General features: G+C 43.5%; 1 protein-coding gene across 2 annotated transcripts in view; it reads right to left on the minus strand.

Moving 5' to 3' along the window:
* The window catches only part of MGAT5 (alpha-1,6-mannosylglycoprotein 6-beta-N-acetylglucosaminyltransferase), a 318,860-nt gene that overhangs the window by 89,951 nt on the left and 212,924 nt on the right, over window positions 1–15,985 (minus strand). For both annotated transcript variants that reach the window (XM_056117604.1, XM_056117605.1), the window contains exon 11: window positions 5,800–5,933. In XM_056117604.1, the coding sequence (XP_055973579.1) occupies window positions 5,800–5,933 (134 nt within the window). The remainder of the gene's footprint in view (window positions 1–5,799; window positions 5,934–15,985) is intronic.

Genomic DNA, 15,985 nt, shown 5'->3' on the forward strand with positions numbered 1-15,985 from the left:
CCACAACATGTGCCCCCCCTTCCCACAGACACTCCCCAGACTTCAAAGAACACAGATGAATGCTTACTGGTATCATTCAGGGGTTAGCCAGCTTCCTATAAAGAGCCAGATAATAATTTAGATTTTGTGATCAGACTGAAAGCTATTATGGCATGTTTTGGTTTTTTAAAACTTTTATATTTTACAACTTTTAAAGGGTAAAAAAATTGTGTATCTTTTTGTATAGTTTGAAGGCTATACAGACAGGATACAGGCTGTACTTAGACCACAAAAGTTTACAACATTACAACAGCTTTATTGAAGCTGGCATATAAATGCTTACAGAGATTCTATAGTGATAGGGACTGAACCCACTGACTCACATTCCCAGCCCAATAAAAGGCCCTCCGGTTGATCGTCGATTTGCTCGAGCGGGCCCAGTAACGTCTCCATTGGAGACTTTGTTGTTACTGTGTCTGGCATATCGAATACTCTCGGTAGCTTGCCGGGCTCTCCGAGGGGGCGGAAGAATCGAACTTGGGTCGACCATGTTGGCCGCTTGTAAGGCGAACGCCCTACCCGCTGTGCTATCGCTCCAGCCCCAATAACCTCACTTAATTAAAACTCACATGGCTATACCATGAATATCATGAACCCAGCTCCATCACCAAGACCAACTACAAAACTACTTCTCTCTCTTTTGGCCCTCCTCTGACAACCCAACTATGTTTTGTCACTACTGATTAGTTTGCATAGTCTAGAGTTTTTACATAAATAGATCCACAGAGTATGAACTCTGTTGACTGATTTTTTGCATAATTATTCAGTATAATTATTTTCAGATCAACCCTGTTGTCCTATATATCAACAGTTCGTTTTTTTTTTATGCCTACACTTTTAGTCACACAAATAAAACTCATCTGGAGGTTCCCACCCCAAATCACAAAGATGACAGTTGTGCTGGCTCAGGGCCAAGCCTTTAAAGAAAGGCTTGCAGTCCTGAGCAATATCCTAGTGAACTGCACCAACGGTTTGAAAACCTTTTTAAGTCCACGTGTAGTGAAGTGAATTTGCACAGTATCTTTCGGCTTCTCCTTCCTTCAGAGCCTTTTTCTTCCCAGTTCACTGACACTAGAGAGCACAGAACAATGCCCAGAGGGGGAAAAAAAAAAGTACTCCCACCACACTCCCCAACTCCCTCCCTCAAATGGGTGCAAGATTGAATCAAAAGGATCATTATGCTAGAGGTGGAGTAAGCCAGGGAAGAAAGCAGCTATCACAGAAGGCTAGCACCCACAAGCATGGGACTCCATGAAACAGAAGCTAGGAAGCTGAGGAAAGTAGTAGGTACTGGGCTGATGCAGTTTGCTCCCAGAACAAAGCCAGTTAAACTACTCTATCCACTCAGGATTTCACCATCAAGACAAAGTGCTCAAAATCAAGGGGGGTTGGGGGGAGGGGGGTTGTGAGAAAAGGAGGAACAAAAATCAATGTACTTCTAAAAAAAAATATCTTGCTGGCTTTTGCTGTGTGGAGAATGGATTAAGAAGGGCATGAAATTTGGGAGGGAAAGAAGGAAACAGTTTCATCATATTCTGGGAAGCCCTTCTTAGGCCTCCGGGTGTGGAACTATGTGTCATTTCAGGAGAGGCTTTCAAATCCCACCACCTTTGATCGCTAGATAAAATGGAGTTTTCCAAACTCAGCTCAGGATGGCTGACTGGGTGCTTCCAGCAGGTTCTGCTGGGTCAAGCGAGGCCCTGGGGGTTGGGAATCAAAACCAGTTTGAATTGCCCAAATAAGACCTATTCATTCTTTGTGGCATCTGCTCATGACTTTCCTATTTGTGTGTGAGCAACCAGGAACCTCATTTTACCTTCAGGCCAGTATTTTCCCAGGGGCCCAGGGCCTGTGGAGACCTTATTACTTTCTGAATCAGGAACCCAACACGGAACTGCCCTCAGGGTAGGGGTGAGGAAACAACTCTTCCAGTCACTGACTGTAGGGGTGCACGTTTCCTGGAGGGGAGGTCAGAAGCCGAGACTCTTGCTTTGGACTTGTTAGGTCAGATGCTGGGGGACATTAGTCAAATCACACCATCTCTTGAGTCAGGTCCTCCTTCATAAACCAGAATGGGTGAGGAGAGCAACAGCTACCTTCACCTCCTCAGAAGGACTAAGCCTTCACCTCCTCAGTGATGACCGTGAATACCACACTTGCATAGGATGCCCTTTCAGGCTGAGTGTCTACTGAGATATCAGGTGCGGGACTCATGCTCTGCGTGCAGAAGAAAAGATTTTTAAAGGCCATACGTATTAATATTTAATTAATCATGGAGTATTTATCTATCGGCTTCATCATTTAAAACATAAATTTTTAAATGTTTATGTATCTAAAAAAGGGTGGAAGAAATTTTACTATAATGGGCCATAAAGTAACTATTTTAGATCCTGCTAATTATCTAGTCTCTATCATAACTCTGCCAACGAAAGGCAAAAGGAGTCACAAATTTAAAAAAAAAAAACAGGCAAGCTGTGTGCCAATAAAGCTTTATAAAATAGATTTGGCCCACGGGCCGGAACTTATCAACCACTGACATAATTTAATCATTGGAATGGGAATATATCTGGTCAGCATTTGCCCCATCAATTCTCAGTACTCTTCCTATCTGGCGCCAACAGCGATACTAATAATAGGAACAAATATTTATTTAGGTTTCCTGTGTGCTGAACCCTTTTCTTAACACTTCACATGTATTAAATCATTTCATCACAGCAGAAACCTACTACCATTACCTCATGGAAAACGTGGCCAAGTGAAGTCACTTGCCCAAGATCAGGCAGCTGGTGGCAGCTGCAGAACTGAAACCCAGTTATCCGGCTCTGAGAGTCTGTGCCCTTGACTTACTGCCAGGCTAGGCAGCCCAGCAGGTCCTGCCGGCACAAACCAGACAGCAGATGATAAGCAGGCAGTGTGCTTCTCACCTCCTCTCAGCTACCGCACCCTACATAGTCTGACACATTCCAAGGGGCCAGGCACCAGGGAGCCAAAGTAGCAAAGGTCTCCAAGTGAGTGGAGTAAGAGGTGAGGTGGGAGATGACTAGACTGAGGCACCAATGACAGTAAAGTAACAGCTGGCTGTCTGACAAGAGCAAACAGGAAGTCTTTATTCCCTGAGAGACCAATGACTCAGTGCCAGGCCCTCCACAGGCTCCCCAACCTGCCCAGGCCTAGTTTCTCCATCAGGGGAGGTTTGGAAAAAGAAGTAGAACTTTCGCAGAATGTAATTTCCTCAAAAGTTGGAGCTGTCTTGAATGACTATCCAGCATTTTCAATCACTGGGGGGCCCGCCTCACTGAAGAATGCTGGCTTATAATGAGAACACAGAAATGAAATAACCCCTCAGAATTTTGGTACTCAGACCAAAACTAATGTTAACACACTGTTTCTAAGTAGGGTGTTATCTTTGCGTGACATGCAGGATGAGGCAGGATGGGTCATCTGTGGCCTTTTAGCACTTCAGAACTCAGAAGCGCTTCTGAATCGTTCTCCACATCATGAGAGTCATTGTGGATAACACTCCAGGGATTGAGGATGGTGTCTAGGAAACTGTCCTCCTAGTGGGAGCGTTATTTTCTATCCCTCCAATGGAAGTGACCACAAAGCTTTCAGGACCAATTCACTATTTTATTTTATACAGAACTGAAAAAGCTACCAGAGGTGTCCAGGCAAAAGCCAGAAGGAAAATCCTTTCTAGAACAGTCTACAAACACGCCAACTCTTCCTTTCATGCAGGTGCAGAACAAAGAAGTGAGTTGTTAGTTTGTTTAAGAGCCTGAATCTTGCTCTAACCCACGCCACAATCTATTCATTCCCACCCTAGCAAAAAACAAGCTAAGAACAACCCCCAACTCTGTATCTCAAGTCCAGCTAAAGACTCAAAGATGAACCCAGGGCATACAGCGACAGGGGTAGCAAAGACGGATCGATTTATGAGATCATCTTAAGTAACCATTTATTATCTATAATAATCGATTTTCTTTTTCCTTAGAGAAGAAAGTACAGAACAATCTTTGTGGGGAATAAATTTTATTACCAGCCCACATTTCTCAACTGTAGTTTAACTGACATTTGTGCCAGGTGGTTCCTGTTGTCGTTCTTTCCTGGGCAGGAAGGCGCTCAGCAGTACCCGAACCTCTTTACACAGATGCCAGAGGCACTTTTTCTCAGTTTTGACAACCCCCAATTTTTCAGACTTTGCCAAGCATCCCTGAAGCATGACGAAAACGAGGGTAGTGGGGGAGGGGGTGGAGAACCGCACCTCCAAAACTATATACTAAACTGAGACAAAATTCTAACTGTTTAAAGCCAAGACCATTGTTTGGGATTAAGTCAGCTTCCTGGAAGCAGACTAATTTAATTGTCCCTCAGCAGAGTTATCATTTTAGAACTAAAGAGGCAGCTGAACATGAGGTCAGAAAACCGCCAGCGGGAATTCTTGCCCTGGATGACAACTGTGGCTCTCACCAATGGACTTTTAAACATGCTCAGTGAAGGAGACATGAGAACATGAAATTAGAGTTACTGTGCTTTCTGGGAAGTCTTTAGGAGGAAGGATGTTCTGGAGCCCTAGAGACTGCTTCCTGTTATATACACACCCTTGTTTTTTTTATTTTTTATTTATTTATTTATTTATTTATTTTTTTTAGTCCAGGAGAGCATTCAGGTTTCAGAGGTGCATTTCTTTCATGAACAAGGACCTGATTTCCATTCCCCGCACACAAGGCCTCCCGCTCTCACTAAGCCTGAACATTGACCTGTTTGGCCCTATTGGCTGGAGACTGGCAAGAGGGACCATAGGGACCCCTGAACTACTGCTTGGGGAGTCTAACCTAAACTAATACTGAAAGCCCTCCCCCCACTACCTGCCCCCCCCCCAAAATCACATTTCCATACTAGGATCATCCAATCCACTAAACAAACTTCCCATCTTGAGTCTACATCCATATCTGGTGGCTTCTCTGTTACACCCTCCCTAGAGGAACTCTGGACTTCATCTTGAAAGGCCCAAGGGTTCCCCCACACTACCCAAGACTTTTTAAAAAATCCAGCTCAGCATGCCACCATGCATGCTTGTTTCTATTTTTGTGATTGGGTTATATCCAGCTGTATTCAGGACTTACTTCTGGCACTGTGCTCAGGGATCACTACTGGTGGTGCTGAAGGACCATATTTGGTGCTGGGGATTGAATCAGGGTCAGGCACATGCAAGGCAAGCACCTAAATTCCTGTACCATTTCTCCAGCCCAAGAATGCTATTGTCATCAAGAACTACATAAATAAAATTTATAGCAGCTCTGGCAGACATGCCCCTTTGCCAGCAAGCTGGGCACTGTCCACTGCGGGCACTGACCCCAGGTAAGAGGATGTGAAGAGCACTGTGCCCCCTTAGGCAATGGGAGCAGCCTCCCTTCAGTTCCCCAGGAGGAGATGCAGAGATCACTTGGCCAAGCGTCTGTTTGCAATGCTTTTCCCAGGAGGGTCTGTGAGTCTCAGAAACAAGCCAGGTCCTGAAGGAAGTGGTGACATGCCACCTTCCACATGCAAAGCGTGAAGGACTCTTTGTAGTGCAGCCTCTGTCTGGATGAGCAGGTACAGCCCAGCTAACAAGCAACCTAATCCTTGCATATTCTTGTTTACTCCTAAGCAGATTCCATTAAAGCCCTGGGCACTAGGTTTGATTGCTCTCTGGATCAAAGTTAAATTAAATTACCCAACAAGCTTCTTTTCAGAGACAGACATGCGTGCAGATGCACTCACCTTCCAGAAGCTATCCACTTTGCCATACACCAGAGACTGGTTCTGCCTTTTGATCTCATTGATGTGGTGGATGTCACTGGAGTTCAGGTGCTGCTCAACCACAAACCCCAGAAAGCTGTTGTCTGGGGTATGAGCTGATATAGAAAGGGAAAGACAAGACTGTTAGGCTCAAATCAGCAAGAAGAAACAATTACAGATTTAATGCACACCATCTCACACATCATTACATGTTTCCATTTTGCCCTGTTCTTTTCTTATCCGCGAGGGCTGAAGGGGGGTGCATGCTTGCACAGTCCACTAGCTAAGCCTTCACAAGTGAATAATTCTCTCCAGTTTTGATTAACCTGAAACACCTCTGCCTAAAAAAACTACATTACTCTCCATACTCTTCTTCCTGGGTCCTCAGCACAAGGCTACAGACAGAAATGCCGTCCTCTGAATTCTCCTAGCTAATGGGCAGGAATCTGGAGGCAGCAGGGCCAAATCAGTGTACCTTGAGAAGCACAAGGGGTGGAGGGGGGGTGAGGGGTTTGCTGGTGGTAGGCATCCGTTCATCCAGTTGGGAGAAAGGGCATTTGGGTAAAGATAAACAACATCACCCCAACCTTGCACCTCTACTAAGAATCACTAAAGACATATTTATTTTGGAGGTATGCTGGTCAGATGAATAGAATGAAGGCAGAATAAAAAGGGATGTTCAGTAGGGTGTAACCCCTTCATACTTCTCCCCCCCGCCAAGTGTCATAATATCCAAACTATAGGACAGATGGTTCAAAAAGACAGACCATTTTCTCTTGGGTCCCGAGACCTGTTTTCTCCCTGGGGTTCTGAAAGCGCTGTATTTTAACACCAATCAAATCTGGGAAAGCTGAACAAGACTTCTCAAATATTTGCACTTGTCATTTCATTTTAATTTGGGTATGTGCGTGTGTGTGTGGGGGGGGGGTCACACCTGGTTGTGTTCAGGACTCACTCCTAAGGGTACACACGGGACGATAGGTGGTACCAGGATCAAACATAGGTCAGCTGCATGCAAAGCATGGGTCTTAACCCTTCTATTACTTCTCCTGCCCCTGTGCCTGTCATTTTAAAAGGAATTTCATCAGCAGGTCACAATTAGAAAATGAAACAGAAGACCCTACTCTGAAACATTCAGTCCACGGTCGGTCTCAGGAGGGGCCCCAGCAGAGGTTCCCTGATACTAAAAGAAGCCACTACTTGCTTCTGGCCTTTGACAGGGCTGTAAACAATTTATGGAAACATGGCTCATAGCCACTATAACGCACCATCTTTCTAGGCAGATGGATGGTCAACAATGGGAGGAAGGGGATTCCTTTGTCCTTCTGGGGACTCACCCAGGAGCCCTTTCCCAGACAAGCAACCTCCTCAGAGGACCTGTAAGACAGGTCAGGGTGTGCCTGGAGCAAGGCCCTTAGCACCTGAAACCCGGCTCCCACAACCTGCCATGAAGAAGAGGGGGAGAAGGCTGGCAGGGGTCTGTGAGCTGTGGAGATGAACCAGCTATATAAATACGGGTGTTATCACCCTCTAGTCCCCCAGGCTTTTGCCTAATGGGGGTGACAGAAAGAGGAGATAATAGGGTGGTGACGGGGGAGTTGTGTTCGGTCTGGCCAATCTGTTATTTCATTTCTGCGTTTTTGAACAAGTGCCCAGAGGCAAGCAATGGTTGCAGTTGGCTGGGAAGTAAATTACTGAATAAATTCTACTGCCAACAAGAGGCAGTGGGGCTCCTTTCCTCCCTTTTTATGGAGCTGGGGGTGGGAAGGAAGCCTGCATGCATTCTAAATGTCCATAAGGCAGTTTAAAAACACCTCTTTGTAAAACTTATACTAAAAAGAATACAAACAAACCAACAATTGCAAGCCCGGACCCCAAATCCTGAGATCAAATTTTTTATCTTCAGAAAATCGATGTGACGGGCAAAGCTGTATATGTTTATTATATTTGTATATATTTGCCTCTGCAGCTCCTCTAGTTCCTGTATGGTCACTTCTTTTACATAAATGAAATAATTTAGCATCTAAACAACTGAACAGCTTTTATTTCATGTGACACTATAGTATTGAATAATCAAAGAAAAATGATTTTCCAGCTTCTTCTGCCATCCCAAGAAGTAAATCTAGAGGGATATACTTTGGATTTAAAGTCCCCTAGTTTACAGCTTGAATTGTAAGGGGGGGGGGGGGAGAAGTTGATGATTTATTCAGAAACCTCACAAGGAACTGTGTGGGTTCTCTGTGCTTTGTGCCTGCAGTTGGCTGCTAACTCAACTTCGACTTGCTAAAGAAAATAAATCATGTGGGCCGAAGCTCTTCTGAAGTTATTGTCCAAACACTATTTCAAGTCCTCTTACTTGGACTCTGAGGTGTGGACATGGGCGTTGCTAAGCTCTAAGCGCAGCTTAAAGATGCTGAGTGAGATTTCAGGAGAAATACAAGCGGCACTTCCAAAGGGCACAAAGACACGCGGGGCATACTGATGCAGTCGCAGTACCCTTGGTGTGGGGAGCAGGTGGCCACTCGGCTTCTCAGCCTTGCAGGTACTCCTGGACTCAGAATTGACCTTCAGCAGGGCAGAGGTTGCCTCCGAAGAGTGGGCAGCAGCTGGCTGCCTGAACTGCCAGACGGGGCACAAACAAGCATCCCCGAAGTTGCTTATCCTAAATCAAAGTCATATGACGCTCTGCAATTACCTTCCTGTAGAGATCGCACCTTGTCTTTTGCTCTCCCTTCAGAAGTAAACACAGGATTTAGTTGTGTTGAGAGAGAAGATATTTATACTTCAAGATAAATCAAAGAAATCCTATCACAAAAGACATGGGAAATCCCTTGCTTTTAGAAATCACTTTGTCCTGGAGATAAACAAATGAGATGTTTGAAAAATGGTTGATATCTGAGTTCGAACTAGGTGCTAGGTGCAGTGCTAGGTGTTCAAGAGTGATTGTTTCATTTTGCTCTGGCAGCTACATTTTGGCCTGTGTGTGTACAGATGAACAGATCCAGCTGAGCCACCCAGGCTGACAAGCTGGGAAAGGCCAACTTTAGGATTCAGAGCCAGATCAGATGGTTGCAGAGTAGCCGCTCCTGCAAGCATTGATATATGGCTTGCAGCCCAAGACATTTGTTTTTGGGCTCTAAGAATCACAGGGAAAAACATGCTTCAGAGGAAAATAATGCAGATATAAAGTAGACCAAAACACACAGGGCAAAATCAGAAACAAACAAACAAACACACACACACACACAGTATTACATTTGCTTCCTGAGTGACTTGCACTTTTGTATGTCTAAAAAGCTAATTGTTTCTTAAAAAATATGTTACAAAGTGAACATTTTCTAAAATTAAAAATGGCCTTAAAATAAGATAGGTCCATTTTTCTCCCTCATTAAGAAAAGCATTCTTTTAAGTATGTTGGAAACACCTATTTATAAAAGATTACAAATCAGCTTGATGAGTGTCCTGAGCAGATTAAAGCTACAATCAGTTGAGCTCGAATAATTCATTCACTAGCAAGTGTTGAGAGAGCTCTTCTCTAAGGCAGGTGCAACAGTAAGAATTTCAATATAATGATGAGTTTCTGTCCTCAGAGAGATTATTTAATTAATAAATGAGATATACATTATATCTGTGGAGCAGCAAGACTGTCCTTTTCCAGTGTAATTCAATTTTTATTTAAGTCAAATTACTCCTTTCAACTGCATACATCTCTGAGAATGAGTTTTCAACCTATTAGCTTCTAAGCATAAACACAAATATCTCTTGAACAGCCTGTCTTGCAGCTGTCCCTATAATGTTGAACATTACCGCCCCCCCCCACATTCCACCTGGTTGTCAAGGCAGAAACCCCAGAGTCAGCTAGATACCTCTCCCAGCACTAGTATCAGGGGGTGTCAGTCTCCCCACTTTTATCAACTCTTTTCCTCTTTTTATTTCCTTTGTTCTAGCCTCACCATTCTTGCCAAGACTTCTGCAATAAAACTGCTTTCTCTTCCCTAACAGAAATGGTCTGGGTAGTATCCTAATCACCACAGAAATATATCCGTAGTATAAAAACCTTTTATTCACAGAGAAAGGGAAAAAGGAAAGAAAATGTCTTCCATCACATCACCACCTAGAAATCACCATTATTAGTTGGCTTTTCTTTGGAATTTCTGTACTTTTTTTTCATCCTCAAATCAAAATCTAATCCTACTATACCTACTCTTTTGTGATCTTCTTCTCCTCACACAGTGTGCTATGGGACTCCTTCTGAGTTAATAGCCAGCACTCCTCACTGAGTGTTCAAGGAACACAATACCTCTGTGTTAAAGCTCATTCTGCAGATGGGAGGCCCCATTGTTCTGCTCTGCCAGCATCTTAGTGGAACTAACCACCCTTCCCCCAAACCATTCAATTGTTCTATTCCTGTAATTGGACAGTGAGAATCCCAAGTTCCCAAGTCTCCTCTCTCCAATGGCCCCCACCCCCACCCTCACCCAGGGATGAAGACACAATCCAGGTGACTCACCCTAATCAGGGGCTCAAAGACTCAAGAAAAGCCGGAGGTGATATATCTCAAGTGGTAGAACACAAGGACTAGAGGCCCTAAGTTTGATTCCTGGCACAACATGTTCCTTTAGGACACTGGTGGATGTCTTTACCCCCCAGCAGAACACTGTTGCCAGCCCAACCAGGCCCAGCATGGATGGTGTAACCCCTATTTAATTAAGAAAAAAAATCAAGAAACAGATTTATACTCCAAATCTGACAATTATAGTAGCTCTGTGAGTAGTCAGAACTACATTTGAAATCAGTGTCTTTCTGCTCCAGCTACTAAAGCAGGGGTAGAGATGTGTGCAGTGCTGTGGGCGTTATCTGTGTGTGCATGTGAGCTCGGCCTGCAAACGAGCCCAATGCAGATGTAGGCAAACATGCAATCTGAAGCGAATGAAAAGTACCTCCAGGTCTCCATGCCCTGTGGAAAGGCAGTCTCAACCATTTCCAGGGATAAGACCCATTTGGGAGCAATTCCAGCACACCTCACCATATGAAATTAATATCTAGTTCATGTCCCCAGTTCTCTAACAAATATATCACCTCATAATCTCTGCAGTGGATTCCTAGGTGGTTTCCACACAGCTGTGGCCTAGCTGCTGCTTCTCCCTGCTCTCTAACTCCAATTCATCCTCTGGGTTGCTTGCCAAAGCATTATATGAAGGGCAGTGCCCTGAAGAAAACCTTCACCATGTCCAGGCTGATGCAGTGCCCAGCACACTTACAGTTCTAGCTTCCTTTCAGACCACCACCTCAGGAATGCCTCTGTTCCTGGTCCCTCTTTGTAAGTGAAACGGTTTCCATAGGCTCTTGTGCTGGTCTGCACATGGCAGTCTATTCCATCACCTTTCTTATTTCCTAAGTCTGATACCAGTGCCCCTTCTCTACTCTCTTAGACACCAATGAGTACGAGTTATTACTACACACTGTTTTCACTCCAACAGAATCAATGTGTCTCTAGGACTGAGCTCTTAAAGCCCAGACAATAGGAATTAAGCAAATATTTGGATGGGGAGCTGGATTCTGCTCCAGCTACTAAACTGGTTGGGAGAAAGCCGGGATGGAGTTAAGCCATACCTGGCATTGCTCACAGACTACTCCTGAATCTGTGCTCAGGGGTTTCTCCAGAGTTGATCAGTGGACCACATGTGGTGCTGGAATTAGAACTGGGATTGGCTACATATAAGGCAAGAGCTTTAACCCTTTGGTTCCTAGCAATAACTAAGGAACTAAAGACATATCAATGAACAAGAAAAGCATGAATGAAACTCCTTTTGTTGAGATTAAGACTCTTGCCTTATACATAGCCAACCTCTATCTCTTTGGCTCAAGCCAATACTTTTTGAATGCAGGATTGAATAGTTAATGAACTGTTGTGACAGGCTTTACAGTTAGATCTTATCTTACCGGGCAGCAGTGGCTATGTCTAAGCCACTTTCACCAACACAACTGGGACACAAACTTCAAAACCAAAGCTCAGTGTGTGAGGCAACTTGCCATTCTACTCCAGAAATCAGCTCAGAACTGGTACATTATGGTCAATAAATACATACTGCACTGACACATCAACATTTTGTTGTATGTAAGTGACAGAGTTGATATTAGGACTGGAGCGATAGCACAGCGGGTAGGGCGTTCGCCTTACAAGCGGCCAACATGGCCGACCCGAGTTCGATTCCTCCGCCCCTCTCAGAGAGCCCGGCAAGCTACCGAGAGTATTCGATATGCCAGACACAGTAACAACAAAGTCTCCAATGGAGACGTTACTGGGCCTGCTCGAGCAAATTGATATTAGGAATATGTGAAACAAATGAGGCAAACTTTTAAAATGATTAACTTTTGAAATTAGGCTTCTAAGTACTGCAACTCAATCAACATCAGAACATCTATTGAGCACTGCTAAATGCCAAATAATAACTAAGTAATAACTAAGGATATACCAGTGAACAAGACAAGCATGAATGAAACTCCTTTTGTTGAGCTTATGTTCAATTGAGAGACAGATGGTATATAAGTAAACAAGATAATTCACTGTTGTAGATGAAAAAAAAACACAATTGGTTTGGTTATCAGTATACAACTTGAGTTAGTAACATCATACCAAGAGTTGGGCATACAGCTCAAGGGGCTAGAGTACATGCCTAACAAGGAGAACCTGAATTTGATTCTTAGCACTGAGTAGCCACTTAGAGTATCAGGTGTGACTTCTACAGCACTGTCCTCCCATTGTTCATCAATTTGCTTGAGCAGGCATCGTAACATCTCCATTGTGAGACTTGCTGTTACTGTTTTTGGTGCATTGAATACATCATGGGTAGCTTGCCAGTCTTTGCAGTGTGGACAAGATACTCTCAGTAGCTTGCGGGCTCTCCGAAAGAACGGAGAAATCAAACCCGGGTTGGCCGCATGCAAGACAAATGCCTTATCTGCTGTGCTATCACTCCAGCCCATGACTTCTATAAAGTAAATATATTAAAGTCCCACCTAGGAGATAAGAATTCTTTTACACATTAATGAAAGCAGCTTATTGGGGGCCAGAATGATAATATAGCAGGTAGGGAGTTTGCCTTTGGTACAGCCTACTAGGGTTTGATCGCTGGCACCCCATATGTTTCTCTGAGTCTGCCTGGAGTAAGCCCTGAGCACTGGCAGCTGTGGCCTCAAAGAGAAAAAAAAAGGAAGGAAAAAGAGTGGGTGGGGGATTTATTAATAGTTGTTTGGAGAGAAGGCACACATGAATTAAAAGATTAATAAGATTGAGGAGTCTAGGCTGAGGGTTTCTATATACATTTATTTTAGATATTATGAATGGTATGTTACTTCGGTATACTTGAAAAGTACTGTAACAAAATAAAGAGGAATATAAGTCACCATAAAACTCACAATGTTGATAATGATTCCAGTGATATGAAACTGACACAACAGAGAAAAATCTAATTGAAAATAAAGTGATGCTGCCTGAGAAATAACCTCATTTTAAAAGCTTAGTGAGTGATGTTATGCTTTGAATTTTACTGAAATTGATTTTTCCCCCATATGGTGTAGGCTGAGGGGGTGAAAGAAACCAGAGTTCCAGGGATTGGGGAAACTATTATGTACAGCTGGGTAGAAAAGATATGTACCTGAACTGTTGACAGAAGCATACTCGAGTAAATATTTCAAGTGTCAAAAAGCAATTTAGAAGGGAATGGAATCCTTAGAGAACATCATTCCTGAAGGTTAAGACTTAGACTGCAGGGATTGTAAGGCTGAGCTTATTACCCGTTGGTCTACACAGAAATAAAAGGCAGAGAGTCCTCCAAGTTAAAGGCCAACAGGCCGACTTAGCACCTTTGCTAGTCAGGCCCTCCAAATAAAATTATCCCTCGAATCAACTGAACCTTAGGAGAAGCCAACAGTTTTGTTTCATTTGCATGAAAGGGAACAGACTAAAAGCCTATTTTGTCAGGCAAAATTGTAGATTTGTTTGCCACTTTTCCAACCTCATCATACAAATAAACGTAGCCTTGAGCTTCCCATCCCAGGAGGGACTCAGGGTCAGAATGCTGATGAGAATGATAGCAAGTCAGACTTCAACTCAAGAAAGCTCAGGAGAATAAGTTCTACCAGAAGACAAAAAGAGCAGCCTGAGGTCACTGGCCTCAAACAGCTTCTGGAATATTCAATTTCTACAACCCTTCCCTACATTGTTCCACATGCAGAATAATGCAACAAGCAATCGTGATTTACTCAACAAATATTTTCTGAAAGCCAATTCTGTGCCAGGCATTCTTCAAGGCTCTGGGAGTTTTGCTAATAAGCAAAACAGACAACTTCCCTACTAATACTTGGCTCAGATTCCTGAGTAAGGACTAGGAAAACAAGTGAACTACAAATGCTGGGTACTAATGCTATTACAGAGGGAAATAAAGCAGGGGAGGAGAGTAGGAAGATGGGGGAGAAGAGAATTACATTTTAAAAATGGAGGAGGCATATACACATAGATTCTGTTTAGAGAATAAGGAAACGCTCTGTGAATGGGAAATGATGGCTAATCTGATCATTAATGTCACCAAAATTTCAAGAGGGGATGAAAATAAAAGTTAGCGGAAATTTGCCAGACACCAGGAATGTGAAATACAACCTACTTATGGCTATAATCTTGGGGGAAAAAATGGGGGGAAAAACCCAGTGAGATAAAAATGTCTTCCTCTTGTGGATGTTTTTGTATCAACCAGGTGGGGAGTACAACAGAGGTTGCCATGTAGATAATTACTACTACCTGAAGACAGAGAACTCCAGAGCAGGTCAGGGTTGTAATTTCATAAACAGCAATGGCAAATGCCCCCTCTTTTTTCCTGTGTGGGCAGATTTCTTTTTTATATTTACGAATAAAAATAAAGAAGACTGACCTCAGGAGTTTAGAATAACAAGGCATGGCCAACTAAAGGAAACTACCTGAAATAATGCCTAAGTAGAAAGTCAAACCAAGGTTCTGGCAAGAGCAGAAAAACAGCAATTAATTTTCTACATAAAAGAGTAAACCTACTCCAAAAGAAATACAAATAAATGCAAAATAGGAGCTAACAATTGCTCGAGTGTGAAACAGCTGGGGAAATGGTGATTTTCAAGGTAGGGACTTGTGGGGCTATTGAGACAGTACAAAAATTATGGTGTTTGCCTTGTATGTAGCCGACCCCAGTTTGACACACAACACCCTATAAAGTCCCATGAGCACTCCCAGGAGTGAGCTAAGCGTAGAGCCAGGAGTAAGCCCACAGTACTGCTGGTTGTGACCAAAAAGACATAAAATAGAATCTTGACCAAACAATCACTGTCACTGTCCTCCCATTGTTCATCGATTTGCTTGAGCAGGCACCAGTAACGTCTCCATTGTGAAAATTGTTGTTACTGTTTTTGGCATATAAAATACATCACAGAGAGCTTGCCGGGCTCTGCCGTGTGGGTGAGATACTCTCGGTAGCTTGCTGGGCTCTTGGAGAGGATCAGAGAAATCGAACCCAGGGGTTGGCCGCGTGCAAGGCCGCGTGCCCTACTCACTGTGCTATCACTCCAATCACAATGTATTAAAATGAGCTACAGAATTTTAGATGCAGGTTACAACCACATAAAAATGTCCTCGTGAAAAGAGAATAATGACAGAGGTCTAGAGGTGATCTGTGCCTGCAGCTGGCACTGCGGGGAGGAGCTGAACCAGAAGAAACCTGGGCCACCGTGATATTCAGCCCAGGCTCTCAGAACAACCTCGAATGTACCAAGGAGAGCCGTTGGGGAAGCAAATTTCCAGATATTTTGGATTTAATTGCAATGACGAGTGAACATGGATCTGCCTGAAGCAGTTGCACCTGAATTCCCTTTTTTATCAGTGACTAATATTATCTTGGAAGCGTATGTGTGTTCTTTGCCTTTAAAAATTTGTCTGCATGCATGTCTCCAATGATTAGCCGCTCTAATATAGTCTTTTTACTCCCCCCAAACCTTCAAATTAAATGGACCCACTAGGAAAATGCAAAAGTAATTTAACTAAGTAAAGATAATAATGGTTCAATTAGAGTCTAGGGTCTCGTTTTCTTCAGTCTGTGTATTTCACATACTTTGTATTTCTGGTGCCAGAAATTGAACTTGGGCTTCA

The sequence above is a fragment of the Sorex fumeus genome, unplaced genomic scaffold (genome assembly GCF_029834395.1).
Source record: "Sorex fumeus unplaced genomic scaffold, SorFum_2.1 ptg000035l, whole genome shotgun sequence".
Classification (NCBI taxonomy): Eukaryota; Metazoa; Chordata; class Mammalia; order Eulipotyphla; family Soricidae; genus Sorex; species Sorex fumeus.